The sequence below is a fragment of the Podarcis melisellensis genome (genome assembly GCF_964234715.1).
Source record: "Podarcis melisellensis genome assembly, chromosome: 11".
NCBI classification, from domain to species: domain Eukaryota; kingdom Metazoa; phylum Chordata; class Lepidosauria; order Squamata; family Lacertidae; genus Podarcis; species Podarcis melisellensis.
This window is the reverse complement of record NC_138543.1, coordinates 21571695-21599448: the sequence shown is the minus strand read 5'-3', so window position 1 is coordinate 21599448 and position 27754 is coordinate 21571695. Positions and strand designations below refer to the sequence as shown.

Genomic DNA, 27754 nt, shown 5'->3' with positions numbered 1-27754 from the left:
GGCTCGGGAAAATGATATTTTGGTTTTTTAATTTTATATTCTTTATAAAAAGTACAAAATTGCAAGTGCACAGTATGAGAACACAAAGAAGAAGAAACAAGAAATAGTAGCCAGGTAGAAACCAAAATAGAACAAACGAAAGGATAATGTATACATTACAAAAAGGGGGGAAATTGCTATTGCAGTTAACCAGATATGAACCTAATATGGTATTTATAAAAACCATAATGTGGTATTCCCCTGAAGGGAAATAATATTTTGGTTGTTGTTTTTTTCACTTGGTTGCCAGTTCATAATACTGTGTCTAGGCAGGGATGCAAAAACATTTGTAAATCCTGAAAGACAGCCTGATCATCTCAAGGCATAGGTTGGCATGCCCAGAGTGACTTTTGAATATAAAAATAACATGTCTGGCATCAGTATATGTTTTTTGGGGGTGGGATGGATAGCCCTGCATCACTTGGCTTAGTGTTTCACTCTAGCCCAACCTAGAATCATAGAGTCATAGAGTTGGAAGAGACCACAAGGGCCATCGAGTCCAACCCCTCGCCAAGCAGGAAACACCATCAGAGCACTCCTGACATATGGTTGTCAAGCCTCTGCTTAAAGACCTCCAAAGAGGTCTCTCCAAAGACCACCTTGTGGTTCAGCTCTCTCCAGACTAATTGTGAGCTGTAGCCGTGAACCCAGATTTAGTCCACACACTAAGCCATACTTTGATTTAGTGCAGCACATCAGTAGCACAATTGAGAAAGGAGCAAAGTGGCCACAATGGTCTCTCTTGGAGCCTGCATGCTTAGCGATGGTTTGGTGTTGCATGATGGGTGAAGCAGTTGGTGTAAAAATCTGAAAATTCTACCAACCATGTAGAAAATGAAATAATTTGTGATTTGGTTTTACCTAGCAATTGATTTGGGCATTTTAAATGGCTGCTGTCTCTGGGCTTCACTTTCTTTCTGCTCTTTAGCCATAATGTGTAATGGAGGGTTCTAAAATATGATTGGCATAATCTTTGGCCCTCTTTTGATGCCAGTTAAAAACATTTTTATTGTTGTGGGGAGTAATGTTGCTGGAGATACTTTTGTCATTGGCTGCTGTATTACTTTATGTCTCTTAATGGTAAATTATTTCCTTTAGCTATAGCTTTTAAAATGGTTACCCACTCTGGGATCACAAAAGATGAAAGGTGGAATATAAATCTAAACAAAACGTTGCCCTGAATCCCAGAATGCACCGCCATCGAACAAAAGGAATCTTTGAAGCGTGGTCAATTAAAGACTAGAGAAAGCAGAAAAGCCTGCTCATCGAGGGAAAAGCAAAGTATTAGCATACTTCATATGTCAACCCCCTGAGCAGTTTCTTTCCAAACTGAATGATTTGAGTCTCTTCCACTGCGGCTACTAAGAATTTCTAACCCTTGTGTACTGTTAGCTCTCCTTTGTCTTTCCTTGGCTCTGGAAAGGTGCCCGCTATTCTGCAATAAAAGTACAAATTGAGCGGTACAGAAGTGCAGAGTTGAGAATAAGAGCTTTAAGAGCTCTTCCCTCAGGACATCAAAAAATACTTTTCTGAGTAGTCTTTAGGGAAAGGCCACACACTAAATGGATATGGAAATTAAATTTCCATTATATCCTAAAAGTGAAGGCTGACTATAGTGCTCTCATCACTGAGTGAAAATGAGTATCATGGTGACAAGATCTTTATCTGGGCTTCAAAGGAATCTCTTTGTGAATGCCATTATGGAACTGAATAGGCAATTAGGAGGGGAAGGGAATGTTCCAAACAGTGCTTTTTAAAATGGGTACTAATTTGTGAATAAAGTGATAACCCATCTCGCCAAATATGACAGCAAGTAGTATCTTTGTTAAAATAGCGGGGTCATGTGCTGAATTTGAAGTTGGTTGCATTTGGTATCCAAGTAGCTCTCCTTGAAAGCGGTTGCTAGGACCAGGTTTGTTCCACAGTAATGTGGTTGGACCATGAAAGCACAGAAGGGGTGTCTGGCATAGAATTCAGGACTCTTGGAATCAGTCCTTTAACAAAACAAAACAAAAACTTGAAAGGTGTGGTCAGGACCTGATGAATCAGAAGGAAGGAGGGCTGAACAGGCTGTCCATTCATTGCTCAAGAGAGTGTAGCCAGTGGGCAAATGCAAAAAGGGCACAATTTGTTTAAATGAGTTGAGATATACGTTCTTAAGGCATGTGGTACACACATAGACCCAATCTTCCATTTTGACTTGATTCCGTAAATCGACTTTGTTCCCATTCCCAGTTGATTGAGCAAGGTAGGGGTTGATTAACAGCCTTCACTGCATGGGCGTAACCAGGATTTTTTTGGGGGGGCAGAACCAACGTGATTGGTCAGTTAAGTACAGACGGAGGGCACAAGAAGAAGGGGACGACAGAGGACGAGGTGGTTGGACAGTGTTCTCGAAGCTACCAGCATGAGTTTGACCAAACTGTGGGAGGCAGTGGAAGACAGGAGTGCCTGGTGTGCTCTGGTCCATGGGGTCACTATGAGTCAGACTCGACTAACCGACTAAACAACAACACCTCAGAAGTTGAACAGAATCCGTTCCAGAAGCCCATTCGACTTCTGAAAAGTTCAGAAACCAAGGCGCAGCTTCCAATTGTGCAGGCGCGCTGGAAACAATAGTGGAAGCCGTGTCGGACATTCGGCTTCCAAAAAAAGTTTGGAAACCGGAACACTCACTTCCGGTTTCCAATTGTTTGGGAGCCAAAACGTTCGACTTCCAATGCGTTTGGGAGCCGAGGTACGACTACTGCTATTGTTTTACTCGACTGCATCTTTTATGGATTTAGTTCTTCCTGCTGACACAATGTGAGAGTGCCAGTCAAGATGTCAAAATGAAAACAAACATTAAAGGGACATAGAATGATATAGGCTTTTTCCTTAAACACCGTGGTCTGCATTTGTATGATGTGCTAAAACCATAGTTTAGTGCTACAGGAATGGACCTCTGGCTTGTACACTCCTTTTTCCAGCCTAGCTGGGCAGGAGGAAACCAGGAAGCCAGAATGGTAATAATTTACCAAAAGGTTTAATCGCAGCATATAGAATAGCAAATTAATATGGAGCTGTTATGTGAATAGTATTTTTTTCATTCCCACAATTTTTTCATTCCCACAGTTTCTGACTTTGAAATATTTTTTGATACCACTTGTACATACATTGATAATACATTCCCCACTATTACATAGCTCTCCCCTCTTCAGTATCAATGACTCAGTTTCAGGAGCCTGAAAATGACTTTAATGGAAAAGCCAGATCTGCCTGTACTTCAAATATTTGAACTATTCTTGCTTCTTCATATATGTATTTAATTTATTAGGTTTGACCTGAATGAATAAATCTTGTTCGGAAGACGGCCTAGCAAGCAAACAACCCAGCGGTTAGTAAATGCTGTTCTTGGATTCTCCCTTATTCTCTATTTACTCTCTGTCCAAGCCAAGATTTTAAAACCCAGCGTTTATTAATATGTGTCGTTCAGAAAGGCAGAACATGCAGAGCTTAGCCAAATGAGGGTTCTGCCAAAGCTAGTTTTCAAGAAAAGAGAATATTCTTCTGATTTTAGTTTTAAATAAAGATGATTCTGACTTGGAAAGGCTGTTTTGCAATAAATTTAAAACAGAAATGTGCAGCTATTCATTTAAAAAGAAAAAAAATCAAATGAAACAGGACAGATGGGGAAATTGGCTAGAAATCTCGAGTTGTTGAAGTTCGGGTCAGTTTTCCTTGGCGTTCCTTCGACTGGAATGAGGTGCTGATTCAGCAAAATAGTTCAGCTCGCCACTGCTCAACAACAACATAACCAACTCTTCCTTTGTTTCCATCAGCTGACTTCTCCCCACCCGATGCCTTTCCCCAACTTTTTTTGTCATACCCTTCTCCCCAAAGTCATATTTGCTAGATCATGGCCTGTTGTTGTCCTCAACCCTATCTGGTCGACTGAATTGCTGTTGCTCTACATATGCCATTGTAGTAGCATGCAAAACAGCGCTCACAGCTGTGTGTTTTGACCATGTGATACAAGCACTGAAACTAAGGATTCACTTCACTTTCCTCCTCCTCCTCCTCCTCCTCCTCCTCCTCCTCCTCCTCCTCCTCCTCCTCCTCCTCTTCTTCTTCTTGTTAATTTTGTATGTGCACTAGAAAGGAAGATAAGAAGCAAACCATACACCACTGCCCCCAAGTGGGAGGCAGCGTACAGCTTCTGGGTCATGTGGCCAGCATAACTAAGCTGCTTCTGGTGAACCAGAGCAGCGCACGGAAATGCCGTTTACCTTCCTGCCAGAGCGGTACCTATTTATCTACTGTATTTTTCACTCCATAAGGCGCACCGAACCATAAGGCACACCGAGTTTTTAGACAGGGAAATCAAGAAAAAAAAATCTTGTCCGCTTCTCCCAGAGCTGCTGGGGCTGGAGCCGCTCGCTGTCTTGGCTTCTTTAGCCGCTCGCAGCCCCTCTGGCAGGAATAGGCTGCGCGCGGCTATGGCTTCTTTAGCCCCGTGCAGCCTCTCCCAGCTGGAGAGGTTGTGCACGGCTAAAGAGGAAGCCATGCATGGATTTGGCTGCGTGCGGCTATTCCTGAAGCCTATGGAGCGCAGCGCAAGTTCCCACTGCGCTCTGCAGGCTTCGGGTTCCTTTTGCTGAAGCCGGGAGAGCAAGACTCTCCTGGCTTCAGCGAAAGGAACTTGAAGCCTGTGGAGCACAGCAGGAACTTGCGCTGCGCTCTGAAGGCTTCAGGCAGCTATCCCTGAAGCCAGGAGAGCGAGAGGGGTTGGTGCGCACCAACCCCTCTCGCTCTCCAGGCTTGAGCGAAAGCAACGTGAAGCCAAGGAGCGTGGAGGGAGCACTCCCTGCATTCGCTCCATAGGACACACACACATTTCCCCTTAATTTTTGGAGGGGGGAAAGTGCATCCTATAGAGCGAAAAATACCGTACTAGCACTTTGACGTGCTTTCGAACTGCTAGGTTGGCAGGTGCAGGGACCGAGCAATGGGAGCTCACCCCGTCGTGGGGATTTGAACTGCCAACCTTCTGATCAGCAAGCCCTAGGCTATGTGGTTTAACCCACAGTGCCACCCATGTCCCTTTCCTCAAAACATACGAACAATTATATCATGCAACAAAATAACTAATTCTTCGGTGGGGTGCACATATGAGATTTGTATTTTATTGTTGTACACCACCCTGATATGATATCATGTGACTGTATAGAAATTAACACACCCCCTTTATAAAAATAGGTTCCTTTAAAACTGAAGAAAGACAGGAAATAAATTGAAGAAATAAATATTGGCTTGATGTAATATATATTTAAGTGGCTTTTAGCAATGGTTTTCGATGCATTACACAAATACAATTAAAGTCATTTACCAAAATCATTAGAAGCCAACACTAAAAATTGCAGTATTTTTATCTGTTCTCTGCCATTATGCATAATAAGCCCAGGAAAAGATACTGCATATTTTATAAGCTCTGGTTTTGAAAAAGAAATAATTTGCATTTAAATTATTTAAAAGTAGTCTATTTTGAAAATAAATGGGTGGGTTTTGTTTCACTGATAAGCCAGAAAAAAAATTTCCCCCATCTTTTCAGTAGTGCAAGATCGCAAGAATGATGAGGATTTTAAAAGGAAGAAAGTATGGATAATTGTATATTCTCCCCAAAGGGGGAATCAGGACTTTCAACAGGAAAATAATAGGGCAGGTGCAAGATGGAAGTGGTTTACCTCTTGATCCACAGTCAGTTGTTAAGCTATTGGCGCAAGAACCAAACATGACTTCTGCATAAATCAACGGAAGTGGTGATTATTCTTTGTAGCCCAAGCTGCAAAAGAGTGAAAGCTGCAACTCTAAGCTGACCAAGCTGCAAGCTTCATTGTACACAGTGGGACTGACTTCTGGGTAAATGAGCCCAGGATTGTGTGGCCTGAAGCTCTTCTGCCCTGCGCCGGTCTTGTCCTTTCAAAAATCTCTATGAACAACTGCTGAACGACATGCATAGAGGATTCCCTGGTTGGATAAGCCAATACTCTTCCATCCTACATGAGGAGTTGCTTTAGATCACTGTACTGGCTCAGGTTCTGCAAGGATCGATGAGCTATGGATATTTAGCCAAGGTAGTGCCATTCTGAGGTTTTCATACAGGACGAAACATTTCATTTTCCTTTCCAGGCACAAATGCATTGTTTTATTTGTTTAGGCCATTTCTACACCCTATCTCTCAGCAGTGTACATAAAATTAGAACAGCAGCAAATATCACAAAAATAGACCATAAATCCATTAATACAAATTACTAATAAATGTATACATATAGGACTAAAAGGGAAAGAAAAGGAAAATTTGGTTCTATTAGCCCATGTCTCTTGCACCAGCAGAATGGGAGTGTTGGTTGCAGCCCATTACTTGGAAGTTTGCCCCAATGAAACTCATGAGATATGCTTCCAAGTTATATATTTAAGTTTGCAATGCAAGGCAATGAATAGTAATAAAAAATGAGTAGGGTCACAGGCAATGGGGGAGAAAATTCAGACAAATAGTTGCTGCGCATGAAGACACGGTAATAGTTTCTTTAGCTTTGCTGTGCTTGAAAATTCAACTGGAATGAGACATTTGCCTTTTGCGAATGAAGATTTTATGTCTGTATCAGCATGGGGAAAATAGCCTTCCTGCTAATGTGTTTGACACCTCTGCTTTATATAATTTCCAAAGAGCTGAAGTATCTATTAGCTACTTCATGCTTATATTCCAGCTTGACCTCAATGTGTCAAAACACAAACAATACCATTTCATGGTTTATAAAAGCAGTTTGTTATTTGTCCCTTACACACCAGGCTAGCTACAACTGATAGCACACTCCATTTGCCAGTGTTTAAGCCATCGGTGTGATGCTATTACCAGGAGATGTTTAATCTCTTTTAATCGCTCTAATTCCGTTGTTGTGATTGTGATTATATAGGAAATAAACATTGGACCTTTGAGAAAGCTGGTCTCCTCACAGCTTTATTTCATACAGCCTTCAGTTCAGGGAACATAATAGTGCAGAACAAGGCCATTCTGTTGCTGGCAGTGAATAGTTGATGCAGTTTAAAGATGGCAAATTTGGGGAAACTTTTGTCCAAAGTTAACTGCTCCTGGGTAATCATACAGAGAAGACGGGTGACAATGGCTGCTACTGCTTGGGGTGAGTGGTAGGCTCTTGCATAGCCATTAAGCCCACAGTGTTGCCATCATAGGGAGTCGTTCAAGGACCAATAGCCTGTGCATGAGACTCTTAAATCTCAGGGCTGTGGGTCTGAGCCCCACGTTGAACAAAAGATTCCTACATTGCAGGAGGTTGGAACAGATGACCCGTGTGGTCCACTTCCAACTCTACAATTCTATTATTTCAGGTAACAGAACCAACCATTTCCTAGAATGCCTTTTGTTTTGCTACTGCCTCCTTCATCCCATCAACTTCACATTTGTTTCATTTGGGGTTTTTCCACAGAATCATAGAGTTGGAAGAGACCACAAGGGCCATCGAGTCCAACCCCCTGCCAAGCAGGAAACACCATCAGAGCACTGCAGACATATGGTAGTCAAGCCTCTGCTTAAAGACCTCCAAAGAAGGAGACTCCACCACACTCCTTGGCAGCAAATTCCACTGTCGAACAGCTCTTACTGTCAGGAAGTTCTTCCTAATTTTTAGGTGGAATCTTCTTTCTTGTAGTTTGGATCCATTGCTCCGTGTCCGCTTCTCTGGAGCAGCAGAAAACAACCTTTCTCCCTCCTCTATGTGACATCCTTTTATATATTTGAACATGGCTATCATATCACCCCTTAACCTCCTCTTCTCCAGGCTAAACATGCCCAGCTCCCTTAGCAGTTCCTCATAAGGCATCATTTCCAGGCCTTTGACCATTTTGGTTGCTCTCCTCTGGACACGTTCCAGTTTGTCAGTGTCCTTCTTGAACTGTGGTGCCCAGAACTGGACACAGTACTCCAGGTGAGGTCTGACCAGAGCAGAATACAGTGGCACTATTACTTCCCTTGATCTAGATGCTATACTCCTATTGATGCAGCCCAGAATTGCATTGGCTTTTTTAGCTGCTGCGTCACACTGTTGGCTCATGTCAAGTTTGTGGTCAACCAAGACTCCTAGATCCTTTTCACATGTACTGCTCTCAAGCCAGGTGTCACCCATCTTGTATTTGTGCCTCTCATTTTTTTTGTTGTTGTTGTTAGTATCAGTTTGGTTAATGTAGACCTGTGCTTGGTTTAATACACCAGTAGTAGCCATGAGCAGAGTCTGAAGACAGTGAGCTATGGTCCCTTACCCCAACTTTGCTTGTTCCTCATGGCAAAGCCATGGGCAACATGCAGATGCCAAGCTCTGATGGGTTCTTGTGGCGGCGACACAGGACCGAGTGTGAGAAGAATGGAAAATAAAGAGTTGTGATTGGGTGCTTATTCACTATGTGAACTGGTGCCACCATCCATATACTCCTCCATTCTGTATGCCTTTGTCAGTTCTCCACTCTTAATAATACTCCACATGGGCTATTGGAGATTCACCTGCAATGCTCACTTCTTACTGATTGTGCTGATATTGCTCCACCAGTGGTAATTAAGTACTGGTGTCATTGCCTGCCAGTTCAGCAGCACGGGTTTCCTCTGGTGGTGTATCTTTGTGTTCTGCCATTATGGGAGAACTTACGAATCTTTTTATTCCTATCCACTGTGCGTAATGCGGATTAGTATCGCTGAACCATCCCCACTGTTTGTTGTTGTTATGTGGTTTTAAAGTGTGAACCCACAAGAGGGATTTGGAGTGGGTTAGAAATATTTATTTTTAAAAAATGAAATGAAAATAGAGTCTGAGGCAATTCCCTCTGCACCCTCCAGGACCACATTTTATGGGTGTCCTGGAGATTCACCAGAGCAGCTTTTCAGGTGGAACAATCGGCTATGGGGTGGAGAAGCAATTGGAAAACTCTCCTGCTCTCTTCAGCCTGCATATGGAAGTGTCTCACTCCAAACAAACTACAAGCTGTAACGTGGTTTGTGCTATGGCTTATTGCACATGGTTTGTCTGGGAATGCAAAAACACGAGTCCAGATTCAGGTGATATAGTAAGCCAAACTATGTCTCAGCTCAGTGCAGTAGGAAAAGTGGCCATAATCTATCCAGAAGCCCACATTTCTTCACACTTACTAAGTTTAGTTTTGCCTTAGTAAACCTGACTTAATATGCCACTTTTAAACCTGAAAGCATTTTTCTGCAGTTTTGGTTTGAAAGTTGGAGGAAGAATGGAGGAAACTCAGGTTCATGATCTGCGATCGCCCATTTATATATATGATGGATTTGTCAGCACTGTGGTCACTGTTGCCTTTAATCTCACAGCAGATTGTGGGCACCATTTAAATTCAGAACCCTCTCCCTGTTTGATTTTGTGACACGTGGCTCTGTATGTCTACGACGTACAAGGTGACGGCACCTCACACTGGGGGTGGCAGCTGACCTCTCCAACATAAATGTGTCTCAGCTTATCTGGAATTCTGGGGCTATAACGATAAATCGCCTCATCAATACGAAGGAATGCCTAAATACTAGTAACGGAATATTAATGTTGCCTTGCTGAAACTATACAGCGGACTATAATGTTACGAGTGCTGGGGTTATTTATTTATTTATAGAGCATGCAGTTTGCTAATGCATTGCAGTCATTGGCGACTGTTTGATATTTCTTTATCTCTGCTCTCACAAAATAACCACGTGTCACAAAATCAAGTAGCATGTCACCTAGCAACAGGAAGTGCAGTGCAGGAGCCAAGAAAAGTTCCAGGCTGGGCAGAAAGAAACAGCAAGCGGGACATCAAGGAGGAGGCATGCATGCGTAAACTGGGTGTCTTAAGAGAACAAAGGCCTCACAATCCAACAAGACCGATGAAAACAACACCGTGGTGAGTATAGCAGGAATCCTTTAACAAGTGATGGGTGAGCTTTCCCAGGCTTGCTTAAAATTAGGACTTGGTTTAGGCCGAGCCCAAATTAGCTCATTTCAAGAGCAAGTCCACCTGGAGCTCTCTTAAGCCACCCCCTTCTCATCCTCCCCACAAACCTATGGTACTGACAATGAAAATGACGATTTGCAGTAGCAACATTGACTAAGACCTAGGACAGGTATGAGAAACCTGTGGCCCTCCAGATATTGTTGAATTCCAACCATCAGCCCCAAGCCAATGTTTCTGGGGTGGTTGAATTTGTAATCCAACAGAATTGGGAGAGCTGCAGATTCCCCATCCCTTACCCTGGAATGTTGGAGGAACAGTGGATTGGACACCAGGATCCATGAGAATTATAATCTCCCAGGGTTTATTGCCCCTTTGTAAGGTCTTGGTGCTCAAACGCTGCTGAAGTGATGGACGAAAGCCACAGCTGCAGCCTGTACCATTCTTGCTGCCTTCACCAGGTACCTTTTAGCAGGAAAGAAAGGGAGTTGGCTCCGGCAGCAGGGATGGAACTGATCACGGATAAGCAATTTGGCCTTTGGGCTAAAAAATGTCCCACATGGCACATGTAATGCCCTGATCAAAGTTACTACTAGACCAGCAGCAGAACTACACACATTTGGCATACAAGATTGCAGTTAATGCCTTTTGGTAATGCCAGATGCAATCTTCACTGACTATAGAGAGAGCTTGATAATCTGTTCAAATCCTTAAAAAGCAAGGAAGCCTCTGTGGTGTGGCCAGAAAAACACGTAATACAGTGGTACCTTGGGTAAAGAACTTAATTTGTTCTGGAGGTTTGTTCTTAACCTGAAACTGTTCTTAACCTGAGGTACCACTTTAGCTAATGGGGTCTCCCGCTGCGCCACGATTTCTGTTCTCATCCTGAAGCAAAGTTCTTAACCCATGGAACTATTTCTGGGATGGCGGAGTCTGTAACCTGAAGCATCTGTAACCTGAGGTACCGCTGTATTTAAACCTGCACCACCTTATTCTACCCCCCCGCCCCGATTTTTATACTATGATTTCAATAGTTCATAATTGTGGACATCAATCTACAGATAATTTCTGAGTACAGCAGTTCCATGCCACCACAGAATGCATCACTTCTCAGGTGTATGACACCATGTTTTACCCTTTTATTTCCAACCTACCTTACTCCAAAGGTCACCTGGGCTAGCTTTTGCTTTACACTCTTCTTCACTTAAATTTCATTATTTCTAATGCTTACTGACAATGCATTAATCTATGTAAGGACCCTATATATGGTTTAGATGTTTTAACAGTACACCTAAACATGTCAAAGTGTACTTACCTTCCAAGTATTTTCAGCTGCAGCTTTCTACATAGAACCATCAGGTCAGTTGCTGTGCAAACAAATAGGTGGACACATGTCTCGTATCGGAAATGGCAACATTAAGAAACCAAAGGAAGAGAATATTAGTCTCCCAGGATACTCCACTGTTCTCCAACTAAATGATTTCAAAGGGGACTGCAGCATGAAATTGCTGAACTGGAACTCATCAGGAAATATTGAATATATCAAGTTCATTATCTTGAACTAAGATAATGGTTTCCTGTCCCACCAGAGGTGTCAATTCATCCATCAATCCAAGGGATGACAGTCTCACCAGTCCCTGCTCTCATGCATGGTCACTTTGCATGCATTTTACTTAAGATTGCCATATCCTGTATTATTTACATTTCATTGTCCTTAGACCCCACTGTTTCCATCCCTTCTTCTCTACACATGTGTAGACATGTATATGAAGAAGAGAAGAGTTTGGATTTGATATCCTGCCTTTCACTCCCTTTAAGGAGTCTCAAAGCGGCTAACCATCTCCTTTCCCTTCCTCCCCCACAACAAACACTCTGTGAGGTGAGTGGGGCTGAGAGACTTCAAAGAAGTGTGACTGGCCCAAGGTCACCCCGCAACTGCAGGTGGAGGAGCGGGTAATTGAACCCGGTTCCCCAGATTACGAGACTACCGCTCTTAACCACTACACCACACTGGCTCTCTAATAATATATGTATTAGAGGTGACGTGAGTTCAACAGCTAAAGTGCGAAACAACTGGTAATTCATTATAAGAACGGTCAGACTGTGGGCACATATTCCCACAGTAAATGGGTGCAGTGGCTGGTTATTATGCACGAGCCATTGGGCTCACAATACCCCTGATACTGTATATATGTCTGCACGTTCTCCAATGGAGGATAACACTCCTTGCATGTGAAGCAGACTCTAGCCTACGAAAGCTTTGTCTTAAAAAAAGTAGGATGAATATGATAGGACAAATGCACATTTGCAAATATGTGCATCATATGACATGGCACACTCCTTAGGGAGTTGTGATGGGTTGCGTGGAAGTTTTGTAGGCAACCTGGGTTGGCCTTTGCCTAGTATGTGAAACTGCCCATTCTGAACCTAGTAAAAGCATGTGATACTCGACCAATGCGGTTGGTTGATACTTAGGTCCAGAACCCCAAATCATCCTCTTGTATCCTAGGAGCCAACTCCTAGGGGCAGAGATCCCTTTGCCTCCCCCTCAATAAAATATTTGAGGGGGCCTGCCCCCCATATTTATGGGCATCGCCATTCAAAAGCAGCGTGACTGTGTGTGTTTGTGTGCTGGATCTTGTAATCGATTGTGCAGGGTGGAGCTTCCTTGACACCCAGCCACCCCAATATTTCGTTGGCACTCCTGTTTCGAATCCAAAGGAAACCGCCTTTTGCGCGGGACTGATGGCTTTGCAACCTGACCCTCGTAGAGAAAGGAGGACGAGGATAGCGAGGGGTCTCTCTCTAATTTGCTTCCATTGCTGAAGCGCCCAAGAGTGGAGCGGAGGTGGGTGGAGCGCGAGCCGCCTCCTTCCACCGGGGCGAGGAAGGCAGGAAAGCGCCCCAAGCGGGGTCCCTCTGCCCGGCTTGTCTGGGTCTCGCCTACACACCCCGCCCGCGCGCGCCGAGAGTGGCTGGCAGGCAGGGCAGCGGCTGCGCTGAGCCGAGCCCGGGTCGGCTGCCAGCCGCTGCTGCCTTCGTGTGTTGCGATGGCAGCGGCGGCGGCAACCCCCTCATTCGACGAAAGGAACCTCTGAAGCCCGCCCGGCTCCCTCCACCATCCGTCCACTTGGCACACACGCGCGCGCGCGCATTCACTCATACGCGCAGAGATAGAGGCGCGCGCGCCCTCTCGCCTTCCCTCACGTTGCGCGCTGCGCTCAACTTGCCCTCCTCGTCAGGGAAGGGTGGGCTTCTGCTCGGCCAGAGCCGCTTCTCTTCGGGGCGACGCCCCCCCCCCTCTCCACACACACACACTCTCTGTGTGTCCGGGCGCGCGCGCGCTAGAGGTGGCACGCGCGCGCTCCTCCCCAGCTCCCTTTCCGTTCCGCCAGTCTCCGAGCGCCTCTGTTGCTGCTGCTGCGCCCGCCTCGAAGTTTGGCCGGCAGCTCCGGCTCCTCAGGCAGCCGCCGCCGGCAGCGCCAGCAAGCAGCGCCGCTCTCTCGGAGCCGCCGCCGCCGCCGCCGAGCCCGCCTCTCTCGCTTAGCCGCCGCTTTGTTCCTCTCGCTCCCCCTCAGCCCCTGAAGAGCCGGACGCCCGCGCCGTTGCCGCGCGCCGCAGCATGCTGAAAGTCACCATGCCCTCGTCGTCGTCGTCTTCGTCGTCGCCCTCCTCCGCCCCCACCTCGTCCACCGCCGCCCCCGCCGCCGCCTCTGCCCCGACCTCGGGCCGGGCTGGGGGCGCCCCTGCCGCCGCCGGCCCCACCGTCGTCCCGGACTACTGGATCGACGGCTCCAACAGAGACACCTTGGCCGACTATTACGACCTGGAGTCGGAGCTGGGACGGTGAGGAGGCGGGAGATTTGCGCGGGCGCCGCCGGGGCAGAGGAGGTGGCGGGGCGTGAGGGGAGGGAAGCCGTGCAGGGCTCTGGAGCGGTTCGGGGAGGGCGACATCCTGGCGGCTGCTGCTGCTGGCGCGTCAGGGTGGCGGCGGCGGCGGCGGCGGCTGCCCCCTTATCACTAGGCAGGGTGGCGCTGGGGTACCCAGGCTGAGGGAGGCGTTCCTGGACAAAGCGGGGCGGGCGGCGGCCAAGGGAGGGGAGGAGGAGCTGGTGGTGCAGCAGCAGGAGCAGCAGCCGGGGCGCTTGTCGCCAGGCGAGGCAATGCGGGGGGCACAGCAGGGCCAGCGAAGTCCTGCGCGGTGCAAGGGATTGTGGGGGTGCGCGGAGCGGTCCAGGCAGAGAGAGAGGAGATCGTGGTTCCGCAGAGAGGAGACATTCCTAGACAGCCGTGTGGGCGGCCAGCAGTCTCGCTTTAGAGCGGGGATGGGGAGGGGAAAGACGGCCAGGTGGCGCTGGCGACTGGAGAGTTAGGACCACAGGAGCCAACTCCTAGGGGCCGAGGATCCCTTCGATCCTCCCAATAAATGAAGGGTCTGCGGAGTTGATGAGCATTGCTATTCAAATAGTGTGTGTCTTGTGATCAGTTATGCAGGGTGAGGCTTATCTCCCCCCCCCTTTTTTTTAATTCAAGTTGACACACCCCTGGTTAGGAAGGAGAAAGCGATGTGGCAGATACAGGGCTTGATCCCGGAAGGCAGAGGGGCATCCCGTCCCTTTGCGGGAGAGGGGGCAAGTTGGAGAGGAGAGAGTGGCCACTTATGGAAGAGGGGCAACTGCTTGGCGTCTTTCTCTTGGCAGGTGTCGGGGAGCAGGGGTCAGACTGGGGGCGAGTGTGCTGGGCTGGTGCCTCAGCGCTTCTGCTCAGCAGCCACACACCGCCAAAGATTTCTTCCTCTTCCCCACAAGTCTCCCCTCCTTCCTTCCCTCCCGCCCACCAACCCTCTTATATTGAGGGAAGAAAGCTGTAAACGGATCGCGCTGTTGCCCCTTGTTTCACATGTGTAGGAGGCAGTATTGAAAGATGCGCCATCTGTAGTGCTCTAATAGGAGATGGAAAATCTCTTTTCTTTTTCTTTTTTTAAACCCACATACAGATTTGGGTAATCAGCGTCATTATTTTATCCATGTTAAACTTATTGTTATCGTATGGAGGCAAGTGACACTGAAAATGGAATTTAAATACTAGTTTGGATTTGTGGTTCTGTCAGTAGGTACTAGAGAGTGGGAATGAATCATTTAAAGCAGTTGAAAGGAAGAATAATAAAGTGATGCCCTGGTTCAAAGAAATGAACAGCCTAGCACTAATTATCTGGGAAGAGGCTAAGCTCGCAGCGTCGTCTTCTGAAACATGAAGAAATGTTTTGCAAATACCATCTCAAGAGCATTATTATTCTGGATAATTATTTAATGGTAACAGCTGTTGCATACTTATGACTTGACAGAACATTTGTGTTTGCGCGGATAAAGCATTTCCAAAAATTCTATGGGGGTATGTGTGTCAACCTGCAATCTAAACAGGATGGGAGAAAGGTAGAGAAACCCACAGGGTTTTCTTTTGGAAAACAGAATTCATTTTAAGTCGAAAGATTCAAGTTGAATTTTTTTTACAGGCGAAAAATGTTTAGAACATTTATCTAACCTTCTCCATCTCATCTGAAAGTAGCTTCCTCCTGAAGCAATATTTTCTTTAATTGTGGAGAGTTTGTGAAAACACCAACCTTTGGTTTAGCTGGTGGGCCAGTATTTTAGTTGGCTAATGGTGGGGCGATAAGTGAGTGCAGCAGCTTCCCACTCAGATCTATGAGGTGGATGGTGCTGTCATGTGACAGCCCTTTCCACACACATTGATACAAGTGTAAAAGGAGTTTTCAGCGCCTTGTCTGTAAAGGCCAAATAAGGTGGGGTAAGAACATCAGGGAAGTCAATGAAGGGGAAAAGAAAAAGATCAATTAATAGCTTGTTCCAGTGCTGAATAATCCACGGGTAGATTTGGTAATATGCAACTGGAAATCTCAGCTGAAAACATTTATGTATTTTACAATTAAAATATTTTAAAACTACCCGCCATCTTTTCAGACACCAGGGTGGTATACAATAGGCATTATTATAATACAGCCGTGTTCCATTGGTACCTGACACTTCACAGTCATCACGAAATCAAGTCGCCAAAACTCCATTAACAGCGCGACCCTGTGTATGCTTACTCAGAAATAGGTTCCACTGTGTGCAGTGAAACTTACTTCCTCATAAGTTTATACAGTCATACCTTGGGTTACAGACGCTTTGGGTTGCGCATTTTCGGGTTTTGCACCGTGCCGAATCCAGAAGTACTGGAACAGGTTACTTCTGGGTTTCAGTGCTCACCTATGCGCAGAAAGTGCTAAATTGCACTTTGTGCACGTGCAGAAGCGCCAAATTGCAACCTGCGCGTGCGCAGACATGGTGCTGCAGGTTGCGAACGCTGTGGGTTGTGAACGTGCCTCCCGCATGGATCACATTCGCAACCCGAGCGTCCACTGTATAGGATTGCAGCTTTAGTCATCAATGCAATTTCTAACTTTCTTATTCAATATGGGGTGAAGAGCAAAGACCCTTCAGTGAGTTGCCATTTGACAAACTGCACCTATATCCCATCCCATCCGTACTCCTGAAACGTGTCTCATGGCATCTCAGTGCTATGAAGGACTGCCTTCCTCTTTTTGCTGCAGAATTAGATTCTAATGAAAGTAGCACTATGATGGCTGACTGGCATCTGCAGACACAGGGAAGTAGGAGCAATGGCAGAAGCAGAACTGGGAGAACAGAAGTCACTGGGTAGGAGCCAGTGGAGTTGAACAAGGTAGAAAAAGCCTGGATGAGCAGAGTGGGGGGGGGGAATAGGTAAGCATCCACAAATATATATATATTAACTAGACTTTGCTAAAGCATAAAGTCAATCATATCTAAATACAAAACCACATCATGGGGCAATTCCCATTCTCAGTGGCTTATATTGACTGGTGCCTTTTTATAACCTATTTTAGAAGTGCATGAAATAGTTACATTACGATATTGGACTATGTGTAGGTTAAAATAAACTTTAAGCTTCCCTTTTTATGTGGGAGAGAGGACATACCTGCAAACATACATCATTTTATTTAAAACCATGCTGAAGGCGGCTTACAAGATAGAAACAAAACAATTCAAACATAACAAAAGTAGTCGTAAACAATAAATAAAACATCAAAAAAGCACACAGCCAAACTGAACACTTTCCACATAAATCATAATAAAGATACAAAATAATATCATACAAATTTAATATCAATAGCAGCAATAAAATCCTCTAAACAATACCCCCAACCTGAATCTGTTCAGCAGTTTCAGCAGTTCAGCAGTTCAGCTGGAGTCAGTCATAGTCCCACTCTCCCAGACCAGGATTCACAGCCAAGATGGAGAGCAGAAACACACTTTGATTCCATATAAACAGTTAAAAACATGGAATAAAATAAATTTGTTGTTGTTGTTGTTGTTTAGTCGTTTAGTCGTGTCCGACTCTTCGTGACCCCATGGACCAGAGAACGCCAGGCACCTCTGTCCTCCACTGCCTCCCGCAGTTTGGTCAAACTCATGCTGGTAACCTCGAAAACACTATCCAACCATCTCGTCCTCTGCCGTCCCCTTCTCCTTGTGCCCTCCATCTTTCCCAACATCAGGGTCTTCTCCAGGGAGTCTTCTCTTCGCATGAGGTGGCCAAAGTACTGGAGCCTCAGCTTCACAATCTGTCCTTCCAGTGAGCACTCAGGGTTGATTTCCTTCAGTATGGAGAGGTTTGATCTTCTTGCAGTCCATGGGACTCTCAAGAGTCTCCTCCAGCACCATAATTCAAAAGCATCAATTCTTCGGCGATCAGCCTTCTTTATGGTCCAGCTCTCACTTCCATACATCACTACTGGGAAAACCATAGCTTTAACTATACGAACCTTTGTTGGCAAGGTGATGTCTCTACTTCTCAAGATGCTGTCTAGGCCTGTCATTGCCCTTCTCCCAAGAAGCAGGCGTCTTTTAATTTCGTGGCTGCTGTCACCATCTGCAGTGATCATTGAGCCCAAGAAAGTAAAAGCTCTCACTACCTCCATTTCTTCCCCTTCTATTTGCCAGGAGGTGATGGGACCAGTGGCCATGATCTTCGTTTTTTTGATGTTGAGCTTCAGACCATATTTTGCGCTCTCCTCTTTCACCCTCATTAAAAGGTTCTTTAATTCCTCCTCACTTTCTGCCATCAAGGTTGTGTCATCTGCATATCTGAGGTTGTTGATATTTCTTCCGGCAATCTTAATTCCGGCTAGGGATTCATCCAGCCCAGCCTTTCGCATGATGAATTCTGCATATAAGTTAAATAAGCAGGGAGACAAAATACAGCCTTGTCGTACTCCTTTCCCAATTTTGAACCAATCAGTTGTTCCATATCCAGTTCTAACTGTAGCTTCTTGTCCCACATAGAGGTTTCTCAGGAGACAGATGAGGTGATCTGGCACTCCCATTTCTTTAAGAACTTGCCATAGTTTGCCGTGGTCGACACAGTCAAAGGCTTTTGCATAGTCAATGAAGCAGAAGTAGATGTCTTTCTGGAACTCTCTAGCTTTCTCCATAATCCAGCGCATGTTTGCAATTTGGTCTCTGGTTCCTCTGCCTCTTCTAAATCCAGCTTGCACTTCTGGGAGTTCTCGGTCCACATACTGCTTGAGCCTTCCTTGTAGAATTTTAAGCATAACCTTGCTAGCGTGTGAAATGAGTGCAATTGTGCGGTAGTTGGAGCATTCTTTGGCACTGCCCTTCTTTGGGATTGGGATGTAGACTGATCTTCTCCAATCTTCTGGCCACTGCTGAGTTTTCCAAACTTGCTGGCATATTGAGTGTAGCACCTTAACAGCATCATCTTTTAAAATTTTAAATAGTTCAGCTGGAATACCATCACTTCCACTGGCCTTGTTATTTGCAGTGCTTTCTAAGGCCCATTTGACTTCACTTTCCAGGATGTCTGGCTCAAGGTCAGCAACCACACTACCTGGGGTATACGAGACATCCATTTCTTTCTGGTATAATTCCTCTGTGTATTCTTGCCACCTCTTCTTGATGTCTTCTGCTTCTGTTAGGTCCTTTCCACTTTTGTCCTTTATTATGGAAATCTTTGTACGAAATGTTCCTTTCATATCTCCAATTTTCTTGAACAGATCTCTGGTTCTTCCCATTCTATTGCTTTCCTCTATTTCTTTGCACTGCTCGTTTAAGAAGGTCTTCTTGTCTCTCCTTGCTATTCTTTGGAAATCTGCATTCAATTTCCTGTATCTTTCACCATCTCCCTCGCATTTTGCTTGCCTTCTCTCCCCCGCTATTTGTAAGGCCTCATTGGACAGCCACTTTGCTTTCTTGCATTTCCTTTTCATTGGGATGGTTTTCGTTGCTGCCTCCTGTATAATGTTACGAGCCTCCATCCATAGTTCTTCAGGCATTCTGTCCACCAAATCTAAATCCTTAAACCTGTTCCTCACTTCCACTGTGTATTCATAAGGGATTTGACTTAGATTGTATCTTACCGGCCCAGTGGTTTTTCCTACTTTCTTCAGTTTAAGCTTGAATTTTGCTATAAGAAGCTGATGATCTGAGCCACAGTCAGCTCCAGGTCTTGTTTTTGCTGACTGTATAGAGCTTCTCCATCTTTGGCTGCAGAGAATATAATCAATCTGATTTCGATGCTGCCCATCTGGTGATGTCCATGTGTAGAGTCGTCTCTTGTGTTGTTGGAAAAGTGTGTTTGTGATGACCAGCTTGTTCTCTTGACAGAACTCTATTAGCCTTTGCCCTGCTTCGTTTTGGTCTCCAAGGCCAAACTTGCCAGTTGTTCCTTTTATCTCTTGACTCCCTACTTTAGCATTCCAATCCCCTATAATGAGAAGAACATCCTTCTTTGGTGTCACTTCTATAAGGTCTTGTAAGTCTTCATAGAATTGGTCAATTTCAGTTTCTTCAGCACAAGTAGTTGGTGCATAAACTTGGATTACTGTGATGTTAAAAGGTCTGCCTTGGATTCGTATCGAGATCATTCTATCATTTTTGAGATTGCATCCCAGTACAGCTTTCGCCACTCTTTTGTTGACTATGAGGGCCACTCCATTTCTTTTACGGGTTTCTTGCCCACAGTAGTAGATATGATGGTCATCCGAACTGAATTCACCCATTCCCGTCCATTTTAGTTCACTGATGCCCAGGATGTCAATATTTATTCTTGCCATCTCATTTTTGACCACCTCCAACTTACCCAGGTTCATGGTTCTTACATTCCAGGTTCCTATGCAATATTTTTCTTTACAGCATTGGACTTTCCTTTCGCTTCCAGGCATATCCGCAACTGAGCGTCCTTTCGGCTTTGGCCCAGCCGCTTCATCAGCTCTGGATCTACTTGTACTTGCCCTCCGCTCTTCCCCAGTAGCATGTTGGACGCCTTCCGACCTGAGGGGCTCATCTTCCAGTGTCATATCTTTTATATGCCTGTTGTCTTTGTCCATGGAGTTTTCTTGGCAGGGATACTGGAGTGGCTTGCCGGTTCCTCCTCCAGGTGGATCACGTTTGGTAAAAACTCTCCACTATGACCTGTTCATCTTGGGTGCCCTGCTCGGCATAGTTCATAGCTTCTCTGAGTTCTTCAAGCCCCTTCGCCACGGCAAGGCAGTGATCCATGAAGGGGAAAATAAATTTAAGACCAGGTATTTGGTCGCATCTGTATTAAAGTCTTGTAATATGGGAAACTCATTATAAATTGTTGCTATGGTAGTATCTAACATTGAAAGTTTTCTGGCACCAGTGCGCACTAACCTCATTTGTGGCAGAAGTTTAAGAAGGCATATGATTTTTGGAGGCAAATAATATGTACCATGAAATAAGTGGTGTGGATTGCACTGGGACTTAGTCCAATGTTGCTTTTGTTTAAATACATTTTCCCACTGTCTGGGTGATAATGGAAGTTCTAACTCTTTATTCCAATCATCCCTTACTGTCTGTGTATTGAACTTTTGTATTGTTAATATATATCTATAAAAAGCAATTGCTGCCTTTTTATTTTTGAATGAGTTGTCCAATTGCTCCAATATCTCAGGTATCTTGGAAGCTGAAAGGGCTGATGGACCAAACACACTTGGGTAGGAGATGTTGTAATTTAAGATATTGCCATTGGGCTGCATCTGATAGATGATATTTTTGTCTTAAAATAGCAAAAGTATAAAATTCATCTTCCCCATCTATCAGTTGGCCCAATGTCAAAACATCTGCTTTCATCCAATTTTTCCATATCACCATCTTTTTTTTGCAGTTCTTAGTGTGGGGTTTCGCAACAGAGTAAGTTTAACATGTGAAAATGAGTCAAATTTGTTTTTATTAGCCAATATATTCCATATTAATTTTTCCCCAGAGTCACTTGAGACTTCAAATTTTGCAGTCCTAGTATTGTCCAACCAACCAAAGGTGCTATGTACATATATTGTAGGGTTGCCCGCATCAGAAAATTAGAGCCAACAGTGGGATTCCAATATTTAGTACTTGACTGTTTGTAAGCTTAGTGATATAATTCCAAATTTGGGATTCCAAAACCACCTTGCATTCTCTGCAAGGATATTCTTGGTGTTGCTGATCCCCAAAGGCATTTCCTAAACAATGAGTTTATCTTTTGAAAATATGATTCAGATATAAAAACTGGAAGTCCTCTCAGGATATAAATGAATCTGGGAATAATATTCATTTTGAGAGCATTCACTCTTCCCCAAAGGGAATTTGTTTTTGTAAATAATGAATTATCCCCCCTTCTTGTTTTGTATTTATCTTAATCATTCTCTTAAAATAATAATAAAAAATAAAAAATGCCTACGTATGAAAATATAAAAGTGTTTTATATCAAGGAGAGTGCTTATAAAACAGTTCTACTCTTTCTCCCTCTAAATAATCTGACAGTAAAAAATTTGTGCCATACTAAATCTGAACTGGCACAGTTACTTGACTTATTCATTCCAGAAGGTATTAAACTTTCATGGGTGAAGTTTCAAAGCTCTATAGCTCATATTTTAATGTTTTACATGGATTCATAATTTAGTCGTATATATCTGTAATATGGTGTTAATATTTAAAGCACACAGACTTCTGGGAACAGTGGTGAAGACATTAGAGTGTACATCTATCTCACACAGTTATGATGAAGTTATTTCTTGCTAGCAAAATCTCCTTTTGCAAAACACTTTAGCAATATATTATAGAAACGCCAGATACATAAAAAGTTCTGATTTATTTTGCTTTGGAGCTTATCAGTGGCGTAGCGTGGGGGGTGCAGGGGGGCCCGGCCGCACCAGGCACAACATCTGGGGGTTAGGGTTAGGGGGCGCAAATCCCCGGGTTAGGGGGCGCAAATTACTTGCCTTGCCCCGGGTGCTGACAACCCACGCTACGCCACTGGAGCTTATTGTTAAGCCAGTCATATCAGAGTTGAGTTGAACAATCCCAAGCAAGGTTTTATTGAAATGTAAGTTGTTTTATACATGAGAATGCAATTTGCTTCTAAGGAAACCTACATTTCTGGAACTCCCTCCCCCCCTTCTGTTCCCCCCCCTCCCATTTTAACCCTACTGACCGAGAGTGAGTGTTGTTGTATTTGAGTCCTGTGGGTATTTGGGTGATTACTATGAGAATAGGGTGCTGGCCTGATGCAGCTATTCTTATGATCTTAGTAGAAGCTCTAGTATGGTTTATTATTGGTGTCACCAGTTGTGTTTGAAGGACCAAAATGCTATTCCCCCCCCCAACTCTGGTCACAAAACACGACCATCAACACATCAATGCTGCACACATCAGATCACAAAGTAGCAAAAGTAGGCAATAACAACAACATTGTGTTCTCCGGTAAGAATATTTGCCTGAAAACAAAACAAAAAAGTTGCAATTGACTCAGGAAGTATTTTAGAAATCTTATTCACATGTAAGGATGCATAACGTTTACCTGGGATGAAGTGAGGATTACCTCTGATATGTACAAGATTGCACTATAATTCACTTTCATCCTTCCATTGTGGCCTCTGATGCCCCAGAAAGATAAGAGCATATGTGAGAGAGTGAAAGAGATAATGAGAACTTTCCCAGGATCTCAGCCAAGCAAAAGCTTTCATTTACTAGATATTCAGCTGAAGTAAAGCTAGAAGGTATGTGAGTTATCTGGGTAGCTTTGGTTCTCTTTCATGGATAAAGGCAAGATATAATAGATCAGGTGGTGCTGTGGGTTAAACCACAGAGCCTAGGACTTGCCGATCAGAAGGTCGGAGGTTCAAATCCCCATGACGGGGTGAGCTCCTGTTGCTCGGTCCCTGCTCCTGCCAACCTAGCAGTTCGAAAGCATGTCAAAGTGCAAGTAGATAAATAGATACCGCTCCGGTGGGAAGGTAAATGGCATTTCCGTGCACTGCTCTGGTTTGCCAGAAGTGGCTTAGTCACACTGACCACATGACCCCGAAGCTGTACACCGGCTCCCTCGGCCAATAAAGCGAGATGAGCGCCGTAACCCCAGAGTCGGTCACGACTGGACCTAATGCTCAGGGGTTCCTTTATCTTTACCTACAGTAGGTATAGCAAATGTGCCTGCCACATGTTGTTGCAGTCCAACTCCCATCAACCCAAGCCAGTATGGACAATGGCCTATGTTGTGCTATGTTGTGGAATCCCTTCCCTGCTGAATTATGAGAGGCTCCCTTTAGTAGTGGCATTCTGCCAGCTCTGAAAGACATCCTTGTTTGGACAAGCGTTCCCCTGATCTCGGAACTTCCTGATCTAATTGCTTTAATTGATTTTTAAACTGTTTTGCTTTTTAAGAGGCTTGTTTTGTTGTATATGTTATTTATGCATATTTTTAATGTTCTGCTGAACTGATAATAATGGCCAAGTGCAAGTTGAATTGTTTCTCTTGTATCCGCCTCAACCAGCTACGCCCACTCATGCTATCCTCTTTTTTGGGATAGTCTAACATCACAGCACAATGAAAATATCAGATTCTATCTGTCTGACATTAACACAGAATTAACTGCAAAGGTGGCTGAGTTTTTATCAATAGTATCTCTAAGAGTGGTGAATGGCACTATTTAGTGGGAAGAAACTCCAATGAAAACCCTCGTTATTACATATTTTTACATGGCTGTTTATTTGTATATATTTTTAAAAATTTATACCTGGATGTTTTATGATGGCCTATATTTGTAATGCCTAATAAAGGTTTGGTGTAGTAAGTAAATAAGTATTATTATAGGACAAGTCTGGTTTGTTTCATGGCAATGGAAGCGTCTCAACTATGTTTCCCCACCCCTTTATAGCTTAATTTAGAATTTAAACTCTTTTGCTTGACAATAGCCAGTCACTAGAATATAAAAGATATATACACAACCTGGCTGGATAGGTAATTATTGTTCATTTTTCAGGATGAGCCTTCTGACAAATTGAGACCTTTTTCTGTTATTATTTTTTTTGCAAAAAATTATCCATGACTCTATATTACAGCACCCTTTGCATACATCCGTGTTTGGGGAAAACACAAAGCTCTAATAATTCCTAATTTGAGAGCAGCAACACAATGCAATATAGTGTTTTGTTCAGGAGCAATAATCTTTTCCTACACAATTCCTGTGCTAACCAGCTCCCTGTATTGCAGTGTCTCATTTCATTCATTCATCTCATTCCCACACAGATGCATGCACTTGACCTGATTCATTACACGTGTGCTAAAAACAAAGGCAACTTGGCTTCAGCTTGTGCGTGGTTCTTTGGTTTGAATGAGTTCATACAAGTTAAGTGAAGCTTGTATACTTGGAAGTCTTGTCATAATGCTTACTATACATGTAGCAAATATTGTGTGAATTAGCCTCAAGTGCAGCAGAATGAGGTGGGGGGGAGAGAATTGTATCAAGTGTGGAGGTAGGGGGTGCCAAAAACAATTTTTAATGATCTCAAATGTTAAAAAAGAACCACATGAGAAGGCTGGGTTACAATATCTAATGTATAGCCTACCACTTTAGGAATCCATCACTTCATTCTGCTAACCTATGTAGATCCAGCCTCAGTCTTGTCTTAATACAGTTTAGGAAAGCCACAGTGCTTCTGCAGTTGATTATGAAATGGCAAAGAGCTGCTTTCAAAGGACACATGTAAATCATCTTTCAAACACTCAGTCTTTTGGATCATGGCCAAAGCTAACACCATCCACTTCAAAGAAGGTCTCTACCTTTTCTAGACTTAATGCAAATTCTCAAGATTAGAAGTTTTTCCTGTAAACTAGGATACCTCCGGTGCCATCATTGCAGCAATTCAACAACTAATTAATTTCCTTTTAGTTGTCAGGTATTCATTCCCTTTCGTGTGTTACCTCTGAGTATCTGGGTCTCTAATCTGGGTTTCTAAAAATGAAGCAGCACTGAACAGTTTGTAAAAAGCATTAGAAGGAAAATGGAAGGCGAAGTACAATTGTTCCAAGACACCATTAGTATATCAGAGGCGGTTCTCTCACTTCCATGTGAGTTACTGCCTGTTTTTCTGCTGAGTTCAAGTTAGATATCTTCCATGCATATATTTCAATACCTTGGTGGGTGCCATAGTTAAAAAATTCTTGATTTTTCCTACCCATGGTGCACAGTGCAGCTATAAAAGAAAGAATTTGAATGGCCATAAGATAAGAATAGCTGTAGTCATTGTCGCTGTTTTATCATACTGTGCTTCCAGCTTGTACAAGATTTCCAGTACCTCTTGAAGGAGGCTGTGAAACTGGGCCAGTGCTATCTGGGGAACCATAAATCTTGCAATATATTAAAAAGTGAATGAACAAGCCCTTAGAGATTGATCAGCATGAAATGCAATGCTAAATGGATGTTAATGGGCTATCCTTAACTCTTATTAGATTGAGCAACAATCTGCAGTGCAACAATTTAGTCTTTATGGTGCCACAAGACACTTATTTGCTCAGCCTAAATGTGCATTGTGTACCTTTGTGCATGTGGCTCTGAAGAAGAAGAAGAGGAGAAGAGTTTGGATTTGATATCCCGCCTTTCACTCTCTTTAAGGAGTCTCAAAGCGGCTAACATTCTCCTTTCCCTTCCTCCCCCACAACAAACACTCTGTGGGGTGAGTGGGGCTGAGAGACTTCAAAGAAGTGTGACTAGCCCAAGGTCACCCAGGAGCTGCATGTGGAGGAGCGGAGACACGAACCCGGTTCCCCAGATTACAAGACTACTGCTCTTAACCACTACACCATACTGAATTTTGCTACCTGCTGAGAAAACCTTTCTTTTGAAGTGGAGAGAGACCATAGAAGTTGAGTGTATGCTGTACATGCAGTAGGGTCCTGTTTGCACATCACCCCTAATCTCTGAGCAGTGTGAGATTCCAGGGGGTTCCAGGTGCTTTATGCAGGGTTCATGCTCTCTTTTGGAAATGAGGCACAGTGGAGACTGTGGTGTATTTATGACCTATGGTTTATGCTTTGTGTGCCTCCTTCTGGCAACTCCTGGCCACTAAGCTGGTGCCAAACGTATTGTTCTGCTCTCCTTTGGACCACATCAGCGAGGCCAAGAGGGGGGGTCTTGTCATCTCCATATACGCTGCTCAGACTTGTGCCCCAGGGAAGTCATTTTGGTGCTGCTAACACAGTGGTTTGACTTTACCACTGAAGGAGGTGCACTCCATTGTCTCTTGAGACAGATGGATGCCAACGACAGCAACACACATATATCACCTGAGCCTATAGTGTAGTTCCCAGCATTGGCACCCCTAGAGGGACTTGTTTCTCCCATAGCCACAGCCTTGGATCCAAACAGACCTCAACCATTGCTCTCTAACATCTCTCTGACTCTCCTGCTTGCTGCATTGCTTCTCCTAGTCACATAACCTCCAACTCTAAAACCCTTCTTCCAACTCTGCCTTTGTCTTCAAAAACTAACCATGAGTTGAGGGGGCGCATGCTGTCTGACACAGAGCCCCTCCTCACCTTCACCCCAGGTGATTTCCTTATCAGGAAACTGGCCTGGCTTATGTTTTAACATTTGCTGAATCCAGGGGTTCAGTGTGTGGCATCCAGAAGCTCATGACATGGGGGAGACTGTCACCCACAAACTCAGTCCCAAGTTCAGGCCCTCTCCTCCCCAATTTAAAGTATTAGGTAACAAAAAGACAGGGAAGACTCAAATGAACTTACTGTATTTTTCCATCTATAAGACGCCCCCAATTTTGGGGGACTCAGATTTAAGAAAGTGGCCTTGGCACTATCCGTGTATAAGACGCCCCCTTATTTTTTACATTATTTATTGGGGGGAAACCTAGTCTTATACAGAGAAAAATACACTACTTTCAGTCATTATGTTATTTGTTTAAATATTTATAGACCACACTTTCATATGAAACATTGCAAGGTAGTGTACTACCTAAAAATGCAATATTACAGTAAACATAATAAAAATGTCAAGGTAAAGGTAAAGGTAAAGGTACCCCTGCCCGTACGGGCCAGTCTTGACAGACTCTGGGGTTGTGCGCCCATCTCACTTAAGAGGCCAGGGGCCAGCGCTGTCCGAAGACACTTCCAGGTCACGTGGCCAGCGTGACATCGCTGCTCTGGCGAGCCAGAGCCGCACACGGAAACGCCGTTTACCTTCCCGCTGGTAAGCGGTCCCTATTTATCTACTTGCACCCGGAGGTGCTTTCGAACTGCTAGGTTGGCAGGCGCTGGGACCGAGCAGCGGGAGCGCACCCCACCGCAGGGATTCGAACCGCCGACCTTTCGATCG

At 44.4% G+C, this 27754-nt stretch overlaps 1 protein-coding gene across 2 annotated transcripts in view; it reads left to right on the top strand.

Annotated features, from left to right (window-relative positions):
• Nucleotides 1-9824: 9824 nt before the first annotated feature.
• Nucleotides 9825-27754, top strand: part of CAMK4 (calcium/calmodulin dependent protein kinase IV) — a 97718-nt gene continuing 79788 nt past the window's right edge. For both annotated transcript variants that reach the window (XM_081930689.1, XM_081930688.1), the window contains exons 1-2: nt 9825-9978; nt 13605-13872. In XM_081930689.1, coding sequence (XP_081786815.1) covers nt 13649-13872 — 224 coding nt within the window. In that variant the 5' untranslated portion in view covers nt 9825-9978; nt 13605-13648. The remainder of the gene's footprint in view (nt 9979-13604; nt 13873-27754) is intronic.